Genomic DNA, 22,896 nt, shown 5'->3' with positions numbered 1-22,896 from the left:
CAAAGAGTAAAGTTAACCACAGGTAAAAACCTGCTTCCAGAAATTAGATCGATAGCTTCTAGGTAGTGGTTACCTTTTTAGGGAGGTGTAGAGCCCAGAAGGGAATACCAAAGGCCTCTGTGGTATCTGTACTATTCAATTTTTTTTGGTTTTGGTTTTGTCTTTTACCTTGGCACTTGTTACAAGGGTTTAACACATTTGCGAAAATTTGGTGAGACTATATATATGACATGTGCATTTTTATGTGTGTATATATAATAGATACATTATATTTCCATAACCTGTTCAAAGAAATTAGTATAAAATTTACATAAATATGAAACATACTTAATTAGCATATAAATCAATGTCAAGTGAATATTACAGAGAATCAGTGCTATTTGAAGTTCGTAAGAGAGACGAATAACTAGGATTTGCAATGGTTGCAAAAATAATATTACTGAGCGTTTAACTACATGACAATCCCATTAGAGCCATTCACATACACTAGGTAGTTAAACTTGAGATTAACCCTATAGGTAGGTGTTTATATTATTTTCGTTGTTAGGATGAGGGAATTCAGGCTAAGAGAGTTGATGTGATTTGTCTCATTGTACATAGCTTTTCAATAGTGGAACCGGAATTTAAACCTAAATCTGCGTGATGACCCCTGAGAGCCTACGGCCCCTAGAGTCAGGAGAGAATCCATGAAAATTTACATTTTGTGAGGAGCAGAGAGTAGAGGAGGAGGAAGTGCAGATTTGAAGGCAAGAATGGGTTTGGGGCAGAGAGTTAACTCCACTGGATAAAGGCAAGGGAGATAAATCATCTTTTCGTTAATCACCTTCAAAATCCTTTTGTGGGCAGTTTCAGGACAGAATTGCCTGAGAAATGTGAAATGTATCTGCCTGTCTGTTAAAACAGTCACAGTAGATGTAAAACCAAAAATAACCTGTTAAATCTGTTCAAAGTAAAAGCTGTTTAAAAAAAAAAAAACACAACATACATAGCACTTTAAAATTATCACGAAAATGACTCCCCAGCTGAGAAACGGCATGTGCCTGTTGTTAGCACAAACAATTCGTCAACACACATTGGTTGTTAGGCTGTTCACAAACGCACAGTTCTTTCTTCGAGGCTTGTGTGCTATCTACCTGCAGAACTGAAAATAGAAATTTGCCATTTGAAGAGGAGGAAAAAAATGCCATCAACACGAACTTGGAAACAAGGCACGACTGGCTTCTTCATGTGTACTTCTGACCTCGGCTGCAGCTCTCAGGGACACCGTGAAGAGTTTAGTGCCATCCTACAACTAGAGCAATTAGGATTACTGCATTGCTGGATGATAAATAAATGAGGCAAAAGCTGTTCAGTTGTTCCCTCTGTCACACTGGGCTCTTCCTGCAAATCAGCCCTTTAGGGCACCGTCTACTAGAGCTCAGAGTCTCAGCGTTAGAAAGAAACATTGCAAGGGCTTCTGGGAGCATCGACTGCCCAAAGCAGTGTAGAGACTTCCCATTGGCCCACCTCCGGTATAACTCCAACTCACCAGATCTCACATTCGATTTGGATTACACCCCTGCCGAGAACATCAAATCTCAAATGGAGGACCCAGGGGGGCTCAGGGAAAAGGTCACCAGATGCCATCTTAAAGGTCTGCCAGCCTTGGCAGGGACTCAGTGCCACCAGCTTCCAACTGTGCGCCATCTAACAGGCCTCCAACCCTCTGGAGAAGACAGTCCTGAGTGTGCCAAGGCAGTGAATGGGGATCCAATTTCAGTAAATGAAAGCATGTTCTTATTTGGAAGTAATAGTAGATAAGCAACACAACCAGACTTTCCTTTTTTAAAAAGACAACAACAAAATAAAAATATGAAATGGGACTGGGGAGGGGAGTGTAGCTGAAAATCTCACCAAACTCCACGGGGAAGCTGAATTGTGAAGCCTGTGCTAATGTGGCAAATGTTATTGTGATGAAGTGTGAGAGGTTTTTATTTTTTCTTCTTCGTCTTTTTTTTTTTAATGCCAGAGAGGCATACCATGTATTATTATGATAGAAATTAAACCTTCAGAAAGATTTTTAAAGTACTTTAACTCCTAAACCTAAGCCCAAATCATTTCTTCATCATTGGAATTCTATGAACTAACATTCTAAATGCTTCCATGAGTCAAGCGCCATGTATAAATTTACATAAATCCTTCCATGTTAGCTTAATCATCCTGAAGAGTGGGTATTTTATCATCATTGTGCAGATGAAAAACTCAACGATCAGAGAGGTTCAGTACATTCCTCAAGGCCACCTTGCAGGTAGAGATCTAGGATTAATTCCCAGGCCTGTGTGGCTCTAAAACACACGCCCCTTCCTCTACATTACTCCTCAATTTTCTACCAACAATATACAAACTGTTTTAAGCAACAGGATTTTTATTCTCTTTTAACAAGTTAATAAAAAGGAACATCTATCAAGGCATCTCGTCCATCTTCCCAGCTAGACTTACGTCCCTCCACAGAACCCTTAAGTGGCTGACGTTCCGCTGTGGTTCATAAACTTCCCAGGGGCAAGGAATTCATTATATCCCCAGAGTTATTCCCAAAGTATTCCATTTCTTTCTTCACAACATTGAACCGAACTCTGACATCAATGAAAATAACCAAAGTTGATTTCTCACGGCAGAGTAAAATAAAAGGGTTATTTGAGACGCAAAATGAGCAACCAATCCAATCCGCTCTTACTCTTTGGCGTGATGTACTTTTGGCTTCTAGAAAATGATAGCCCAGCACACCTTCCTCTTCTGCATCTTTCTTCCGTCACTTATATGCAGTTGTACAGCGTGGCATACACATTTACACCGTGGATGTTTTCTTCTATTTGAATTGTCTTTCAGCTATGCACTACTATTTTATTAATGTTGTATTGGGCATCCAATGGGCTGCATGGTCTTTCAATTTGTGAAAAACTGTGTGATAACAGAAAAAATAGAGTTATGTAAAAAGGAGATCATAGACCAATTTCATACCAAACCGGCTTAAGGAGGATGGGAATGATACGTGAAGGTATTGACTGAGAGGAAGAGGCTAGAAAGCAACCAAAAACATTTGGGGTCTGAGAAATTGCAATCTGGGAGACACAGAGTGGACCAAAATTGATAGTGTGCTCCAAATTCCAAGCAGGGAGTACAGGTTTGTAAAGGCAAAACCCACAAGATTGTATAGCTTGTTTTGAAGGAATTATAATTGGTGCTGACAGAGTGAAACTAATATATAAGTGGCTGTTTACTTAACAGATACTACATTTTACCTATTTCAGTCCAGAGTAGAAGAGTATGCTCCAGAAGGTGGTGGAGTTGCAATTTTCAAGTTGTAATTGACTAAAATCAGAAGTCCCTGGTGTTCCAGAAATTGAAACAGGAGACTGCACAGAGGCCTGGCTTCCTTAATATCCACCCCTCCCTGTTTTCAGTCATTCTCTTTGTAATGCTTACTTTGCTTTGGAATCTTCTTCCACAAAGGAATTGACAAATAAAATGTAGTTGAAAGAGGAGATAGGAGGTGGGAAAATATTCCAGAAAGGATAAAGGGCTCGTACTTGGAGACAATGACAGTGGTTTCTAACCTTTGAACCTCAGACCACCTGAGGTGGGTCATAATCATGCAGGATTCTGGATAATAAAACACAACTTGGATCATTCTGAACTCAGTGAATTGGAATTTCTCAAAACAGGACAAGAAAATCTGTATTCTTCGCAAACATGTCACATGATTCCTATGTACACTGAAGTTTAAGAAACAACAGTGTAGAGAATGAAAAAGAGGGGTGGCTGGGTGGCTCAGTCGGTTGAGCGTCTGACTTCGGCTCAGGTCATGATCTCACGGTTCGTGAGTTCGAGCCCCGCGTCGGGCTCTGGGCTGACAGCTCAGAGCCTGGAGCCCACTTCAGATTCTGTGTCTCCCTCTCTCTCTGCCGCTCTCCTGCTCACACTCTGTCAATCTCTCTCTCAAAAAATAAACATTAAACAATTTTTTTTTAAAAGAGAGATAGTCCATATAATCCATCTCACCGCCTTGTAATTGACTAGCAACAGTGAATCCAAGTTCTAGAAATCACCTACTTTAAACAAAGGAGATTAATTAGTATTAAAATCTGCTCTGATAAAGCATAATTGTTTAGAATCACTTTCCTTAATTTTACAGAAGAAAAAAACAAAAACAAAAAACGAAATATTGAGTCATCACAATGTCCTCAGGTGGATTATACCCAGGAGTTTTGCAGACTGCGCCGTTTTTAAATCTTTGAGCCAGCCTTTATCAGCTGGAAATTTAACGTCCTTTGCACTTGCATTCTAGTCTGTTTTGCTTTTGCAAGTCTAAGCAAAATGACAGTGCAAAACTGGCTTGCCTTTTCTCCAATTAGCTCAGTGCTTTAAGGCACAGTTTCTGAGCCAGGACTTCTGTCCATACTGTGAGAGAATGCAGCACAAACCATTCTCTCTCTGGACCACCCCCCAGGTACATCCACGTGGTCTATGGAAATGAGGAGTGATGATTATTGCTATGTTATTTTGTTTAATTAGGTTGAACTAAATCAGGGGTATCAGGAGATCATGGATTTAAAAAGTGTACTAGAGGAAAGGAGGAGAGGATTTTTAGGGCCGTGGAAATACTCTGTGATGATGGATACATGTTATTATACATTTGTCCAAACCCTTAGAATGTACAACAGCAAGAGTGAACCGCATTGCAAACTACAGACTTCAGGTGATTATGTTGTGTAAATGTGAGCTCATCAACTGTAACAAATGTATCACTCTCGTGGGGGACGTAGATAATGGAGGAGGCTATGTATATGTGTGGGCAGAGGGTGCATGTGGTATCTCTGTATCTTCCTCTCAATTTTGCTGTGAATCACGTTGCTCCAAAAAAAAAAAAAAACATTAAGGTCTAAAAAAAGTTTACTACACAAATTCTCAAAATTATAAGCAGTTAAACTAAATGTGGCAAGGTGCTATAGTATCTCTTTATAGAAAATTTCCACATACAGACAGGAACTTTTGTTTTGTTTTTTTGTTGTTTTTTGTTTGTTTGCTTTTAATGTTTATTTATTTTTGAGAGAGAGAATGTGAGCAGGGAAGGGGCAGAGAGAGAGAGAGGGAGACACAGAATCTGAAGCAGGCTCCAGGCTCTGAGCTGTCAGCACAGAGCCTGATGTGGGTGAGCCCATGAACCATGAGATCATGACCTGAGACTAAGTGGGACCCTTGACCGACTGAGCCACTCAGGTGCCCTCCCCTTTTTTTTAATGTTTAAATTTTGTTTTGCTTTCAAACCAAACTAGGATTTTACAATTTTGTAATCTTTTAAAAGAACTTCCAGTCCATAATATAATGCAGATATCTTTACACATCGATACTTATGTCTCCATGAGAACATTTAAAATATCTAAACAGTATTTCATTGCATGGATATACAATTTATTTAACTGGTCCTATTTTGTTGAACCATTTACTGTTCTCCGTTTTTTACTAATTTAAACATTGCTGCCCTACTGGACACTTTCCTATGCCTCCAGTTCCTTGCCTCCTTCCTCAACCCAGGAAGCTGATCTGTGTGGACTAATGATCTGCTCTGATGCCTTCTGGTTCTGGCTGGTTTTGGCCAGTGGGTGGCCCTGGCAGGAGATGACTCTTTCTCCGCAATGTTGCCTTAAGTTCCTTGTGTTTCTTGCCCAGAGGTGACTACATTTCTCCAGGTGGCCTGAGCTGCAGAGTGCTCCCCAGAAGCATTCCCCTCTTCTCATCTCTGCAGACTGAGGACGGCTCACAGCTTTGCCTCAGCTAGCCTGTGGTTCCTGCGCAACACCTTGACTCTTAGAAACAAAACCCTTCTGGAATCATGCTAATTTGAATTTACATAATCTGTTTCCTGTGGGACCCAGCCTTATACATTATTATGTAAATTTAAAAAGGCAAACCATCTATCCATCTATAATTGTTTCTACAGAGTTGATTGATAGAGATTTTATGCCAAAGTACATGCACTTTTAAGGCTTTTGATATGTGTACTTAAAAACCAATAGCTTATGAGTATTCTTTTTTTTGAAATCTTTGTTAACCCTGGATATTTCCCTTATAAAGTCATTTCCAGTTTTATTGGTAAAAATAATGTCTCGTTGCTGTTTAAATTTTTTTCATTGCCACTCAGGTTGAATCTCCCCCACACCCATCACACACATATCTAGTGTTCATTTTTTTCAATGCTTATTTATTTTGAGAGAGAGAGAGAGAGAGAGAGAGCTCGAAGCAGGCTCCATGCTGCCAGCACAGAGCCCACAGTGGGGCTCAATCCATCAGGTCATGACCTGAGCTGAAATCAAGTTGGTCGCTTCACCGACTGAGCCACTCAGGCACCCCTGTAGGTGTTCATGTTTATTTCTTCTTTGTAAATGGCCGATCTAGATCTTTTGCTAGTTTATGAAACTCAGCTGCTTGTCCTTTTCCTACTGATTTTCAAGAGCTCTTTATACCGCAAGAAGAAAAATTTTCCCATCATATATGTTATAAATGGTGTCCTTCTGCGTTTGCCTTTTACTTTTTATTCTGTTTTTTGAAATATAGATTTTTCAAATGGTAAAGTAACAACTTTTACCTCATAGTCTCACTATTTAGGATACATAGGCACCTATTTTTTTATAACATTTATTTGGCATTTATTCACGTAATGCCGTACACTCTTACTTAAGGTTTTTGTTTGTTTTTTAAGAGAGAGAAAAAGAGCATGAGTACGAATGGGGGAGGGGCAGAGAGAGAGAGAGGGAGAGAGACAATCTTGAGCAGTCTCCATGCTCAGCAAGGAGTCTGTCTCAGGGAACAATCCTCTGACCCTGGGATTGTGACCTGAGCTGAAATCTAGAGTCATACACTCAACTGACTGAGTCACCCGGGTGCCCCCTTACTTAAGGTTTTATGCATATGTCTAAAATAGTATCTCATGCTTCTTTATATGCCTTACAGTGCCAACAACAATAATAATAATAACAGTAATAATAAACCACCAATTGTAGGAGATTAATAAACAGCTTAATGTAGTAAAAAGGCATAAGAGAAGTATGATTTTAACATATTACTCGATCACTTTGAACTTGTGAAAATGGAGATAAAAGTGTACCCTCTGATGTTGCTCTGTTTTAAGGAAAGATGGGAGTCTGTGGGTACTAAGATTTTATGTAGATTATATAGCAAGAAAAGCGATAAACAAAGATAAGATGTTATGCTCAGTTATTTCTCTAAAGAAAAAAAAAGAATAAGCAGGGTACTTGAATTCTTAAATTATAGGTTTTATCTAGTTAATTGGTCACTGCTACAATCTCCTGCGTGGATTACCATAATGACTCCCTAAATGGTCTCTCTCTTTTTACTCACATCCCTTCTAATTTATCCTCCACACGGCAGCCAGAACCATCCCTTAGAAAGTATACATTTGACTGTGACTTCTGCTGCTCATAATATTCCAAGGGCTTCCCATTCTGCATAGAACAAATCCTAAGTTCCTACCATGGCCCACAGGTGCCATGATCTGAGCCCTGCTCTGACCTCATTTTCTACCCCCTCTCCCCTTGTTCACTCTGCTACACCAACATTGGCTTCCTTGGTCCTCCCTAAACATGCCACAAGGCTTTCTAGGGGCTGTTCCCTCTGCCCACAATGCTCTTTCCTTGGGTATTTGCCTGGTTTACTCTCTGTGCAGATCTGGGGAGGCACCAGGAGCATGGAGAACACCTGCAGAGTCACTTGGTACAGGCTGAACCTCATAGACAGAAAAGCAGCAGCTACGTGGGTGCCCTGGTCTCTGGGTGCTGTGCTTCTGAAAAACCGTATCCTCTCACTTTTTACGAAGTGAGCGTGAGGTGGCCTTGCACAAAAAAAAATCTGCTTAGGCTCCAGGTGGTCAGTTTAGGTGCTGTTCGTAGCAGGTGCTGGGAAAGCCAGATGTCTAACATTGGAGAACTTGGAGCTTGTGGGAAGTTGCAGCCAGCCTCTTCTTCTGAGGCACGAGCAGGAAGAAGAAACCAAAACTTCTAGTTTTATGGAAAGTTGGAATCTGGTGAGCCACACGCACCAGTATTAAGTTGGGCCAGTCTTGGCCAGCTCACTGTTAAGTAACCATGGATAATTCTTATTGGGTAATTCTGGCTCTTGTCTCAGTTCCAATGCCATTTGCTCAACGAAGCCTTGTGGGAACACTCTCTGTGACTTGATATACTGTTATGATCCCCCTCTATTTTTCCTCATTTGAACAGTCATTCTTCATATGTTTGCTATATGTCCCCCATCATTAGAATTTTAGGTATACTGCTGTATTCCCTAGACCTGGCACTCAGCAGGTGCTCAATTAATGTTTGTGGAAAGGAGATTGATGGAACTCCACCTATGCACTGATTTCTAAAGCTTTTCACATTAGCACTTTTAAAAAGTTCAACAAAGCAAAAAACAATGTATAAACATGAAGGGCTTTGAGGGATCAAAAAATTACAGAATATGGGCTCCAGGATAATCATGTGGGGAAATACCAAAACTTTCTTCTTTCTAGGCTACAAGTATCAACACACATTATTACCATTTTTGCTATCCCTTCCTGTAAAAATCTGCAGCCAGCCTCCCTGTGTTTAAGAATGCCATACTAACAGCAGTGCAACTATGGAATGAAGTGCTTTGGGTCATTGATTCTTGGCATTGGAAGGAACTGTAGAAGCCAGCTTTATTCACTGGAAGCATCTATACTCACAGGCATTTCTTGAAATGAACCCAATTCCTCTTTTATTTAATGACTTAATCCCCAGGTTTTATAAATGTTCCCCTAGGCCACGTTTCACACCCTAGGTTTTCCATCATGCAGTGCCTTCAGCGGCCACAGTCTTAGCGTGCCAGGGTCCCTCCTAAAACGTGGCCTGCAGAAGCACAGTGCTGTACAGGTGGCATATCCTGTTCTGAATCCACTGGGCCTCGCACATCCCACTCTGTGGATACTCTCCGCTCGTGCTGAGCTCAAACCCAAGGGTAGAGGGGGAAAACATTCCATTTTCTCCTCTCCTCTCTACTACCACCACAGACTTCTGGTCACCAAACGTGTATGGGTTTCCCCACGCCAAGCAATTCAACCCCAGCTGGGTATCCCTATGAACCAATTCAGTTGTGACGATATCTACCTAGAGTCAGCACAGACCCTATGGGGTAAGGGTTCATTCCCACAAGACTGCCCCACCCTCTTCGGACATCAGTCACAAGTCCAGTGTGTTTTTGATAGACCCACTATAAATCAGGGTTCTTTCACCCCCCCTCCTCAGGTTTGAGTAATTTGCTGGAGCAGCTCACACAACTCAGGACAACAGTTTATTTAACCAGACTATTTATTGATTATAAAAGGATATAACTCAGGAACAGCCAAATGCAGGAGATGCACAGGGCAAGGTATGTGGGAAGGGGTGTGGAACATCATCTGTATCCTGTCCAGGCACACCACCCTCCCAGCACTTTGATGTGTTCAGCAACCTGGAAACTGTCTGACTTCCATACTTGTGAGATTTTTAGGGAGGCTTCATCACCTAGTTATGCTCAATCATTAAGTCAATCTCCAGCCCCTCTCCCCCTTCCCCGAAGATGGAGGGTAGGGCTGAAAGTTCTGTTCTTAATCACGGCTTGGTCTTTCTGGTGACCAGCCTCCATCCTGAAGCTGTCCAGAGGTTCACTGAGAGTATCCTCATGGAAACAGAGACACCACATCACCCAGGAAATTCCAAGGAATTTAGGAGCGTTGTGTCAGCAACCACGGTCAAAGACTGAATACTAGAACAGAAGAGGCACCTGGTGCTCTTGTTATCTCCTAGGAAACTGCAAGGGGTTTAGGAGCTCTGTCAGGAACTGGGAGCAGAGACTAACATATGTATTTTCTATTGTTTCACAACAAGTAAAACCCAGACATTTATTCCATAGAAACATTTACACATACTCTTATCTAAACACAGACTTTGAGTGTATCTCCGTTGATTTTGTCTTGTTGGTTTTAGCTCATTTTCCTGCCAGGGCTTTCCAGCATTCTTCTTCCTACATGTTTACTGAAGTGATTTGTCTGTCTTCCTTCAGTTATGGATTTAAAAAGGTCAAGGTGCCTGGGTGGCTCAGTCGGTTAAGTGTCCGACCTCAGCTCAGGTCATGATCTCATGGTCCATGAGTGTGAGCCCTGCATTGGACTCCATGTTCACAGCTCAGAGCCTGGAGCCTGCTTCAGATTCTGTGCCTCCCTATCTCTCTGCCCCTCCCCTGCTCATGCTCTTTCTCTCTCACTCAAAAATAAATAAAGATTAAAAAAATGTTGACTAAGAACAGGGTTACACACAAATCCTCTTAACCTCCCCACCTCCAACATGTAGTGTTGACATCAATTGTTCAGTCACCACCATGTTGGCATAATCTGGTTTTAGTCAACATGTACCAACCCTTAGTGACCATCGCTTTCGTGTTTTGTTTTCACAACTAATATATTTCATTCTTTGGCCTGCAATTTTGCCAGGGATTGTCCACAAGCCTCAGGTTTTGTGGTGTTATTGCATACTTTTATCTCCTTTTAGAAAATGGGAATATTTGTCTCCTGTCAGTTGGCATTATCTTCTTCTTGATGAGCTTTGGAAGATTACTCCTCAGAGTTCCATAGTTACATCTGCATAATACTTTAGCAACATGAGTCTTTAGATTTGGATTTAAAGCAACTAAGCATTGTCTTTCTAGCTCTTTATTTTTCTTGGCATCCACTGTACCCTCGTTCATTTATTAGGCATTCAAAATGTAAAGACTTTGTACTCAGTGCTGAGGGTGCAATTGTGCACACAGGATTTACAGTTAAATAGGGGAGCCAGAAATGCATAGGAAATCATAGAGTGTGACAGTCCCTTAAGGTTGCTATGGAAGCCCACGGGGGCGAAGGGCAGGGGGTCAGTGAATCTGGGGCTGAAGGTGGGGCACCTGATTAGATCTGCATTTTAGAATGATGATGCTTGCTGTACTTGAAAATTGGGCTTCTCGAACTGAAATGTTGCTTAAGAGTCCCCTGGGAATTGACAAAAATGCAGATTCTGGCTCACTGTGTCTGGAGAGGGGCCTGGGATTCTGCATCTAACCAGCTCCCAGGTGAGGCTGATGCTGGTTTTCCATGGACCACCCTTTGGGGAATAATCCTTTAGATGAGTGGATTAGAGTAAATAGAGAGAAAGGAAGGCTGGTGGGGTGATGTGGGAGGCAAGTGATGATTCCAAAACTCGGGGACACTTGTTTTATTCTTTGAAGCCTGCAGATCGATCTCCTTGTTGAGGAATTTGACTACTAAATGGGTATTGAGTATTTTTCTTTCATCTGACAATAACTGTACAGGCTAAATTAAGGAAAGAGGGAGGGAGCTCAATTCCAATCTTAGTTCTTAGTAACCAGCCTCACTTTAAGCCCACAGGGTCCTCACTTGTCTCATCTATAAAATGGGAGACTGGTTGTTATGGGCTGCATTGAACCCTAAAATTCATATGGTGAAGTCCAACCCCTAGGACCTCAGAATATGACCTTGTTTGGAAATAAGGTAATTGCAGATATAATTAGTTAGATTGAGGTCATACTAGACTGGGATGAGCCCCTAATCCAATTGACTGGTATTCTTATAGAAAGGGGAAATTTGTACACAGACACATATACAGGGAGACTGCCATGTGAATCTTTGATTTGTGCTTCCATGAGCCACAGAACTGCCAGAAGCAGGGAGAACGACCTAGAAGAGATGGATTCTTCCCCGGCTCTACTAACCCCTTGATTTCAGACTTCTAGCCTCTGGAACTGTGGGACAACACAGTTCTGTTGTCTAAGCCATCTAGTTTGTGGACCTTTCATACAGCAGCCCTGGCAAATTAGTACATTGATTTAGACCTTGAAGATCACATTCAGGTCTGACATACTATTCGACCTTCTCCACATAGGCTACAGGAAATCTGAACTAAATGTGGTTATACAGGAGGATTTCTGTTTTCCATCCATTATGAATTTGTTTTTAGAGATTATTTATTTATTTTGAGAGAGAGAGAGAGAGAGAGAGAGAGAGAGCAAGAGAGAGAGCAGGTGAGGAGCAGAGAGAGGGGAGAGAGAGAATCCCAAGCAGGATGTGTGCTGTCAGCATGGAGCCTGACATGGGGCTTGATCCCATGAACCATGAGATCATGACCTGAGTCAAAATCAAGAGTCAGATGCTTAACTGACTGAGCCACCCAGGCATCTCTTTCCATCATTAATTTGTAATTTTTCTTTTTAATTCAGGTTGTCCTTTTAGAGACTTCTTTCTTTTTTGGCTTTCACTTCTGTTTCTTACCTAGATTTTTGACTAACAGACTCATCAGATTCAGCTCAAAGAATAAGCCCTCTTGAGACCTGGGCTGAAGGGTATACACGTAGCACAACTAAAATGCTTCCGAGATAGATTTTAGGACATACCTGACACGACAGTGGTGGGTCTGTTTTTACCTCAGCAACAAGAACATTTTGAGAATCATTTATTTTTGAACTATCCAGAAATATTTTAGCTAAGTGTGTTAATTAATGGTCCTATGTAATTCCAGCCACGGTAACATCAAGCCCATAGAAAACAAACGAAACGACCTGTCTTGATGTTCTTTAAACTTTTTTGTCTTATGGTCGTCATAGAAGAAAAAGAACTGCGTCTTTTATTTCACAGTTCATGTATCTAACCTAATGTAGTCTTTTATTTCCTGGATTCTGAAATTTAAAAAAATAAAGAGAAGAAAATAAAAGGCACCTTTTCATAAGACAAAGGAAATTTTTCCTTATTTAAAAGGACAAGGACCCTCCCCAACCAACCCTTTTAGGAACATATTGGACTCTGATACTCCTGGAAAAAGAAAGGGATTTGGGACACAAGGGGCTACAGAAAGAACCCCAGAGCAGAATGGAATTAGTACAGTAGTAATGTTGTCTCTGGATGGGAGGAGAACCGAGCTAGGCATCCAAACTGACCCTAGTACTTTCCTCGCCAAGCACGGACATTCAGTAGATCTTATCACTGTAAGATTATTATATGATTATATCACAGTATCTTAGTTTTCTTATCTACAAAACAGAGGTAAGTGGACTCCCAGACATAGAATAAAAAAAGGGATGGCAAGCATTCCATAGAATGAGATTTGATTTTTTATTAAATGTCTTGTATCCCTGGAAAAATATGCTTCAATAATAACAACAGAACCACTGAGTGAGCATCTTGAATACATTCCTGGGCACTGGAAAGGTGTTTTGCATACTTTTTCTCATTTGGTCCTCATAACAACCCTACTAGATACATGTGTCTTAGCCTTAATTAATAGATGGTAGAATCTGAGGCCAGAGACATTAATTAACTTTCTCAATGCCAAAAGGCCAGGAAGGCAGGGAGCCAGGATTCAAATTCACATCTCTCAGCTCTGTAGGGATCCCAAATGCTGGACTCATGGGCCGCAAAACTCCCTTGCTGTGCCAGACAGACATTACTAATTGATTATAGCACTCACTTTGGAATTTTTCTGGGCTGACAATACTGATGGTGGGGAGTTAAATTTACCCTGCTAATGCCTATGCTCCATAACAGTGGTCCTGATGGCCTCATTTTCAGAGATTCCGATTCAGTAGGTCTTGGGTTGGATTCCAAATCTTTATTTGTAAGGGTTTTCTAGATGTTTCTGATGGCAGCCAGGTTTGGTATCCACCACTTTCAGCACCTTTGTTTTGTGAGGCCAGATTTTATCTGTTTGTCTCTGTGTTTGGTCTGTCGGTGTCTGAAACCAATGGAAAAGCTATGGGAATAATCTTAGGAGGGAAAGGCCACGATTGACCAGCTGCTATTTACGGGATGATACTAGAGCAAAGGCAGGTCTCGTGCTTTCTTTTTTCTTTTGTGAACCACCAAAATGCTGGAAGGAAGACCTAGTCATAGGCTTCTGTGCCAAATATCTGGTGAATTTTAAAGATCCATGAGTGTTCTCCCTTACATGTGATTGTGATGAGTTGGAGGGAAGAAAGACCTCGTAGCTAAGCTCTGAGAAGCCCCTGCTTGGAGCAGTATAGACTATAAATAAGAGTAAATGAAAATCTTATAATTTATGATTCATTATTAATCCCACCCCTTTAATTCATAACAAATTGACTAACACTGACCCCCCCCACGCCCCCGCTAAAAAAATTACTACATGTAGTAGATTGCACACCTGATGAGAAGCAGCAGAAATACTCCATTAATATTTATAAATGTCTCTTTGCTTACATTCCTCATCTATTTGGAAAATCTGCCTAAGTAATTAAGGAGTAAGGGAAATTATAAAGATGAAAAATATCAGGAAAACAGTGCTCATGGAAGTTATCAACACGATTTTGCTTCTACTGTTACTCCTTCATGACTTAATTTTCCATGGACAACATTTTAAAAATGTAAATTTCCAGATTAAAAAAACCCAGCAACTCCAAACTTCATTATCTTCCCAGCAAAGCAGACATTTTTCAAACAGTAAACTTACATCTCTGGCTTCTCCACGAGGTACCGAAAGTGTTTACTTCCAATGATTTTCACCACCATCTCAGGCACTGCATCTGATCCACACGTAGTCTTCCAAACAGAAGACATGCTTCTCAAAATCCTTGGGTTGGAAAATAAGTAAACCTTTCATCGTCTGGATTTCCCTTTAGTCAATTTACTGTTGTCAATTATAACAACAAAAATAGCAGCAGAACAAAGTGCTTTGCCTATCTTATCTCACTCGACATTCCTAATAAAGGCATGAGTAAGATATTCCTAATTACGATTATCATTCTTGTTTTAGTTGAGGGGACAGGCATAATGTACTTATGCAACTTACTCAATATCATAGAATCAGTAATTAGCAGATTTGGGAATCCCACTCAAGAGGTCCACCAAATCGGTCTGCTGAGCCATTTGGGCACTCTACCTTTCTGTTATCAGGTGGTTTCCTTCCACCGTTCTTATGTGATTCTTGTGAAGTGAGAGAGGAAACCAGGGCTTTTCGTGGGTACGTGAAGATCTTATATTCAGCTCTCATGCTCAGTTTCTCCTTTTACAAAACCAGGATAATTCCAATTTTATTCCCTGGGTTTTAGAGTGAATCCAATGAGATAATACATCTGAAGGAGCGCTGTACATAGGGAAGAGGGATTTTTGTTGTTATTGCTGATGTGTGTTTCTGCAACAATCCAGTGAATCTACAATTGAGATCCAGTATTAGATAAGTAGTGGATGTTTATACAGATCTGATGCCAAGGGCAACTCAGACGTTCTATAAACCTGGCCCCAGGCTGATCACTCTCTTTCAGAGTCTGCTATTATTGAAAAGTCTTCAGAGGTCATTCTAATCCAAACGCTGGTTTTACAGACTAGTAAACCAAGGCCCAGAGAGGTGTATCATTTGACCAAACTCACACAGCGAGTGAGAACAGACCTGTTTCTAGTGTGCAGGTCTGAAGTAGACCAGAGCTCTTCCCAAGACCCCAACTTCACTTAGTGTGTGGCCAACACGCAAGAAAGACCTGCTCTGCCAGGATAGCCCTGTCCAGTGGAACCTGCAAGCTCTGTGAAACTGTCTGAAACTTCAAGGACCACAGTTTGTGATTGTGTTGTCCACTGTCTGCCCAGCAGCTGCATGTCAGTCCTGAGCTCTTTCCTGGGATGAAACAGAGGGGGAGGCCTTACCCCCGAGGCGGCGTTTCCCCACCCAGGCAGCTCAGGGATACTCGGTCTGTGCTCTCCCAGGATCGCGACCTGAGACAGCCTGCGGGGGAACATGGTGGGGCGGGGGATTGGAGGCCAGGAGTCGGGCCAATCACCCGGCCCAGCGCGCAGGCGGGGCTGCTACCGCCGGGTCGCTAAGGACGCAGAGGCTGTTGCTGGGCGGGGTCCGAGTCTTCTACCACCTGCTGGAGAGGGGAGGGGGTGGGCTCCTCCACAGGCGCCGGGGTGTGGCTGCAGACAGGCGAGTCTGAGTGTTCTCCCATCTGTGCTTTGGAGCTTCTCCAAGACATGTGAGCGTCTTTCTTGCAACTCCTTCGCTCACCTGTGTGATGAAATGAAATAAGAATATTAAAAAAAAATAAGTTTGAGTGGTATCTGTATGCCAGATTCCTCATTTGAGCCGGGCAACTATTATTACTTGGTAAGTTAACAATTACCAATAACATAATTTTATCTATATTTTAAAGATTAAAAAAAAAATAAGGCTTGGGGGTGTTGAGTAATTTCCCAATATCCCACGAAGGCAATTGACAGAGTGAAGATTTGAATATATCCCTACACATCCCAGATTTCCAGAAAGTTTTTATTGTTCAGAGACTAAAGCAAACACGGGTAAAGACACTTTAAATTGATTCCAAAATGGTGTTAGTATTTCCAGCAGCAGCCCCAGTAACCATCCTGCCTATCTCCTGCCCTCTGGCTGTGCTGTGTTTTGTGATTTACTGTATCATCTACTGGCACATGCAGTGTGATGAGACACGCATCCCCCCTCTAGGGCTCTCTCTCTAGTGGCAGAGACACACAGGACATTCTGTGATATACAAAGTACCTTGGGGGAGGAAAGGGGACAGTTCCCTTTTTACTCTGCCAGCCCAGCCTTCACATGGTCACCAGAGCAGTGTTCCCAAGGCCCAATTCTGATAAGTCCCCACCTCAAGTCAAAGGACTCCTATCAGCCATGGCGGTTGTCCGTGGTTTCAAAGTCTTCCACACCCTATGCTCAAGCTACTTCTCCCGGGCTTTCTATACTCCATCCAACCCAGTCTACTAACTGGCCTGGCCTGAACCTGCCTTTCTTCCTTCCTTCCTTCCTTCCTTCCTTCCTTCCTTCCTTCCTTTCTTTCTTTCTTTCTCTTTCTTTCCCTTTCTTTCTTTCTTTCTTTCTTTCTTTCTTTCTTTCTTTCTTTCTTTCTTCTGTGCTTTATTCATTCTGTTCTCTCTGTACAAGACCCTTCATGTTTCCTCACAATCCATTCTTTAAGTTCCATCCCAAATGGTCAAGTGTATGCACCTGGGAATCGGATACCTTGGGTTCAGATCCTGGCTGTGTTAGTTCACAGTGATCTTGGCAAATCACTTAAAATCTTTGTGCCTTGGTTTCCTCTTCTATAAAATGAGGATGGCTTTTTGTGAAGATTAATTGAGTTATATAAGTAAAGCACTTAGAACAATGGCTGACACATAATGAGCAATATAAATGTTTGCTATCATCATTATTATAATTATCTGTCACAAAGCCAAATCAGATCCCAGAAGCTGAAAATGGTTTCTCTGTTCTCTGTATAATTTGTGGTTTCTCTCTTCCATAAAATGTGTCTTCCTTTGCCTGATAGTGTGATTACTTGTTTGCACTGGTTGCCATACCTTCCTGGATTTATGCTTGTTGTAGGCTGAATAATGGCCTCCTGGACATCCCCGCCCTAATCCTTAAAACCTGTTAATATTATCTTCTGTGGCAAAAGGGACTTTGTAGACGTGATTAAGAATCTTAAAATAGGGAGATTATCCTGGATTATCTAGGTGGGTCTTAAATATCATTGCAAGTGTCCTCAGGAGAGGGAGGTAGACAGATAATGGACTGGGGAAGAGGAAGGAGTAGATGTGACCATGGAAGCAAGAGGTTAGAATGATTTAAAGAAGGGATTTGAGCCAAGGAATGCAGGTGGCCTCCAGAAGCTAGAAAAGGCAAAAAACAAAAACAAAAAACAAAAAAAACCAAAACAAAAACCTCCTCTGGAGGCTCCAAAAGGAACCAGACCCTACTAACTCCTTGACATTAGCCCAGTGAGACTGATTTTGGGCACCTGGCCTCTAAAACACTAAGAGAATAAAGCTGTGTTGTCATAAGCCACGAAGTTTGTGATAATTGATTACAGCAGCCGTAGGAAACAAATGCAATGTTATTGAAGAACCCACTTCTTTTTTACAAATGTTTATTTTTGAGAGAGAGAGCAGATGCGCGTGCACATGAGGGGGGAGGGGCAGAGAAAGAGCGGGAGAGAGGGGATCTGAAGCCAGCTCTGCACTGACAGCAGAGAGCCTGATGTGGGGCTCTTGACCTGAGAGCCTGATCACCAGGAGATGCTTCGTGACCTGAGCCCGTGTCAGAAGCTTAACTGACTGAGCCACCCAAGTGCCCCAGGACCCACTTCTTCATAGAACTGATCACATTCTATGGCTCAAGGAGGCCAAACAGAATTCTTGTTGAGGACCGCTGTACAGGTATTGGATAAAAAGGAGGCCTTCTATCTGTTGGGGTTACTAAAGTGTGAGGATAAGGTATTGAGGTTGTTGGCAGATATTTATGTCAACACATATGCCTTTTCAGCAGATGAGGAGGAAGCCAGATCAGAGCTGAAAATGGAGCCAGTGTGGGGAAGGGAGTGACAATGAAGAGCCTGGATCCAGCTATGCTTGAAGCTAGCAAGATTCTAGGCCTCCTAAACACTGAAGTGAAAAATGTAGCTCTTGCTGAAAAGATATTGTGAAATGAGCTTCATTAATCTTTACCTAAAGAGTCCTGGCGAATGCAGAGACTTTTAAAACTTCAAGTTGCTAAGGTTCATATGTGGGCTGCAGTTAATTGATTGGTATTTTAAATTTCACTGTTAATTCTGTGATAGACCTTGAAGAAGTCAATCAATTTTGATCAAATCAGTTATTCTACTAAAGGCTCCCTTTGACCTTATCTTGACCTAAAGATTTTATAAATGCCAACTTGAAACACAATGACATAGAGGGAGGATTTCCACTGTAGCTCTTTTATTAGTTTGAAGGTATCCACTCGAAATTGGATATATTTCTTTCAGATCCAAGGGAACATCTGCTTTGCCATTTCCTAGCCAAATGACCTTGAGTAAGCAATTTAACTCTTACCTTCCGGTGGAGACAAACAATAATTATCCTGAAGATTGCTATCAGGATTAGAGATAGCATTCCTAGAGCCCCTGACATGTAATAAGCTTTCATAAATTGTATTCAATAGCAGCTAACGTTTAGTGAATATTTATTATGTGACAGACATTGTACTAAAAGCTTTTTTTAAAAAATGTTTATTTATTTTATGTGTGTGTGTGAGAGAGAGAGAGAGAGAGAGAGAGAGAGACAGAGAGACAGACAGAGAGACAGAGACAGAGAGAAAATCCCAAGCAGGCTCCACCCTGCTGGAGATTCAATGTGGAGCCCAATGTGAGGCTTGTTCTCCCAACTTGAAGATCACTACCAGAGCTGATATCAAGAGTGGGATGTTTAACTGACTGAGAGACCCAGGCACCCCATCCTTTTTTTTTTTTTTTTTTTTTTTACATATGCTCCTCACTCAACATGGAGCCCAATGTGAGGCTTGAACTCACAATCCTGAGATAAAGACCTGAGCTGATATCAAGAGTCAGTTGCTTAACCAACTGAGCCACACAAGTCCCCCTGTGCTGTTCATTCAATATCTCATCTTATGGATTTAATATCTCCATTTTAGAGGTGAGGAATCCAAGGTTTAGAGAAGATAACTTGCTGGAGGGAGCATAGCTAGGAAGAATCAGAGCTGCATAAAAAATCCAGGTGTGTCTAATTCTAGAAGTACCCTTTATAGCCACTACTCCATACCTCCTCTGTGGAAGTTAGCCATTATTGTCAGTATTGTTATTAATGTTGATGTTTTCATTGGCACTGGTTTAAGGCTCTAGTTCCCTTAGAGAATGCAGATTCTATGCTAGAATTTTTTTTAATGTTTATTTATTTTAGAGAGAGAGGGAGAGATGGAGCACAAGCAGGGGAGGAGCAGAGAGAGAGGGAGACAGAATCAGAAGCAGGCTCCAGGCTCTGAGCTGTCAGCACAGAGCCCGATGCGGGGTTTGTACCCACAGACCATGACCTGAACTGAAGTGGGACACCCAAATGACTGAGCCACCCAGGTGCATCCTATGATAGAATTCCTAATGAGGAGTGGCCTCTTCTTATCTGGGATTTTCTACTTCACACTCTGGTTTACAAAATGACATAACCAAGAAACATCTCTCTAGTGGTTTATATTAAACAAGGCAAAACAGAAAGCTATGTAATAAATGTCTCCAGAAGATTAAATACTGTGGTTAAAACTGTCCTTGAATTCAACAGCTTTAGATTACAAGTCACCAGAGAAGGATTCCAGAGAAACATCTTCCAACGGAGACAGCTCTCTTTCTTTCTCCAAAGAAAGATGAATAGCTATAATAAGGAAACCAAAGAATGCTTCCTCCTAAAACTTCACGATTTTACATTTACCATCAAGTGGAGTAAAGAAAAGGAAAAAAAAATGCCTCCAAAAAATGTTTTGTTTTTGCCCATATAAGTCAAAGTAGAATGAGTTTATAAATAGGAAACAATAAGGCACTGCTCTTTTGAACAGTTTAATCGCAGATATGTAAAAATGAGGCATTTTGCGTTGAAGTCTCTGTTCAAAAATAGAGATAAATACTGATGTTAAACTGAACTGTACTGCAAAGAATTTGGGGCTTTACACATTTCCCCCCTCATAAACATATGGGACCCAAGCCAATGATCTTCTTTATGACTAAGGAAGGACTGTGGGTAAAAAGATGAGCAAATGACAGGCCGATTTTCTAACAGAATGCAAATATGGCTGAGTTTCTTTTCCTTTTTAAAACCCTCTCCTGGCTCTGGAGAAAGAAGATCACGTGGCATACTGATTAGATGGGCCAATTTGGGGCCCTGTATTATTTACTAGGTTGCCATAGCAAAGTACAACAAAGTAGGGACGTTATAAAAAACAGAAATTTATTATTTTACAATTCTGGAGGCTAGAAGTCCAAAAAGGTATCAGTAGGGTTGGTGCCTTATGAGGGTGGTGAGGGAGAATCTGTTCCATGCTTATGTCTTGCTTTTGGTGGTTTACTGACAATATTTGGCATTCCTTGGCTTGTGGATTTCAGCCTTTATGTTGGCTCGCGTGGTATTTTCCCTGTGTGGGCATCTGTGCCCACTCTACTCCAGGATAACTTCATCTTAACTGATTACCTCCCCAATCACCCTATTTCCACATAAGTTCACATTCTAAGGTCCTGGGGGTTAGGATTTCAACACGCGAATTTTGGTGGGATACAATTTGCTATCAACAGAATGTCTGTGGACCCCCACAGATTCGTATGTTGAATCCCTAATTCCCAATGTGTTGGTATTTGAGGTGGGGCCTTTGGGAGGTCATTAACTTTAAGTGAGATCATAAGGGTTGGGCCCTCATGACGGGATTAGTGCCCTTAAAGGGAAAGGGACTAGGGCTCCCTCTCTCTCCACGCTGTGAGGGTACAACAAGAAGACATACCTCTGCAAACCAGGAAGAAGGCTGTGTTTCAGAACTGTCTCCTTGATGTTGGACTTCCCCGACTTCAGGACTGTGAGAAAAAAGTGGTTGCTATTTAAGCTATTCAATCTGTGGTATTTTTCTTATAGCAACTTGAACTAAGACACAATTCAACCCAATACAAGCCCTAACTGCTTGGTTTCCAAACCTGGCTATGAACGTAGGATGAGTTACTTCAGGCAAACCACTTTGCCTTTCTGTAACTTTATTTCTTCATGGGTAATACCAATACCTACAGTAATGCAAAGTTGAAAGGAATGAGAAAATGTTTAGAACAGTGTTTGGTATCTGGTAAGAATTTGTTGCCATTAGCCTTACCTCCTTAAAATAATATATGCATCCTTTATTATGGCCCCCTTGATGTGGTTCTTGCCCACTTCTCCAGTCTCGTCCCCAACTCTCTTTCTCCCCACCTAATTAACTGAAGCTGTGCCATATTACCTAAAGTTCCTTCAACCTTCCATAAGTTTTATCCCTCATGCCTTTTTAGAGGTGGTTGTTTTTGCTTGAAATGTCTTCCTTGTGGCCCCATTTCAAACTTTGAAGATAAAGTCAAATGTTACCAACTACGTGAAGCTATCTATTCTCAGTGTCTCCAGGCAGGTGGGCGTGCTCCCTTAAGTAAACCAGCAGTCTTAACACCTTCTACTCTTCACTGTAATTACTGGTTCAATATCTTTCTCCCCTGTGGAGGTGCTCCTGTGGATGGTAAATGCTACATCTTGTTTGTCATGCGGCCAGTTCTAAGCACGGTGCTGGTACATAGTATGTATCATGAACACGTATTGGATAATTTGTAACAGTATGATAATGATGATGATGATAATGTTAAGGAAGCATCATTTAACAAAGGATAGATTCTTCTACGTATTTAAGGTTTACTATGTGTCAGTCCCTGAGGAAGGGTCTCAGTTAATTTCAGTAATGATCTCTTAAGGGATAGATTATTTTCTTTGCCCTGCTGATGAAGAATCTGGTCTCAGAGTACTAGATCAGACAGGAGGACTATTGGTGGTAAAAAGCAGAAACTCCACTGAAGGGGATTCTAGCAAAATGGGTATTTGTCATGAAACTCACATGCAGAAATGAACTCAGCCCTCTGAAACATGAGGGACATGAGGAGAATTTTCTTTTTCTAACCCTTATTTCTGCTCCTCTCTGTGCCTCAGCCTCATTTATTCTTTTCTCTGCTCTACATTGGTGTTTTGTGATCCCAAGACCACAGGAAAGGAAGTCTCCCATAACAATTCATGAGTTTATATCATTTCCATTCAAGAGACCAGTACACCTGGAATTTCTTAGTCCCATTTACTAGGGACAAATTATGGTTGGCTTGTTTGGGTTAGGAGACATTTGGACCAATAAATCATTGCACAGGGGAAAAGAAGGTAAATAGAACTGTTAATTGTTGGAGAAGCCCTTGGCTCTGGAGAAGAGCTAGTATGCAGAAAGTTACAAAATACGGGAATCTGGT

At 41.5% G+C, this 22,896-nt stretch overlaps 1 protein-coding gene across 2 annotated transcripts in view; it reads right to left on the bottom strand.

Moving 5' to 3' along the window:
- Window positions 1-15,933, bottom strand: part of CC1H1orf87 (chromosome C1 C1orf87 homolog) — a 78,814-nt gene extending 62,881 nt beyond the window's left edge. Inside the window, exons 1-2 of one of the 2 annotated variants that reach the window (XM_049617065.1) lie at window positions 15,749-15,933; window positions 14,562-14,681 (exon numbers count right to left, since the gene is read on the bottom strand). In XM_049617065.1, coding sequence (XP_049473022.1) covers window positions 14,562-14,668 — 107 coding nt within the window. In that variant the 5' untranslated portion in view covers window positions 14,669-14,681; window positions 15,749-15,933. The remainder of the gene's footprint in view (window positions 1-14,561; window positions 14,682-15,748) is intronic. The other variant, XM_049617064.1, reaches the window with a different exon arrangement.
- Window positions 15,934-22,896: the final 6,963 nt, after the last annotated feature.

This window comes from Panthera uncia (genome assembly GCF_023721935.1).
Source record: "Panthera uncia isolate 11264 chromosome C1 unlocalized genomic scaffold, Puncia_PCG_1.0 HiC_scaffold_4, whole genome shotgun sequence".
NCBI lineage: Eukaryota > Metazoa > Chordata > Mammalia > Carnivora > Felidae > Panthera > Panthera uncia.
This window is presented reverse-complemented; position numbering and strand designations above follow the sequence as displayed.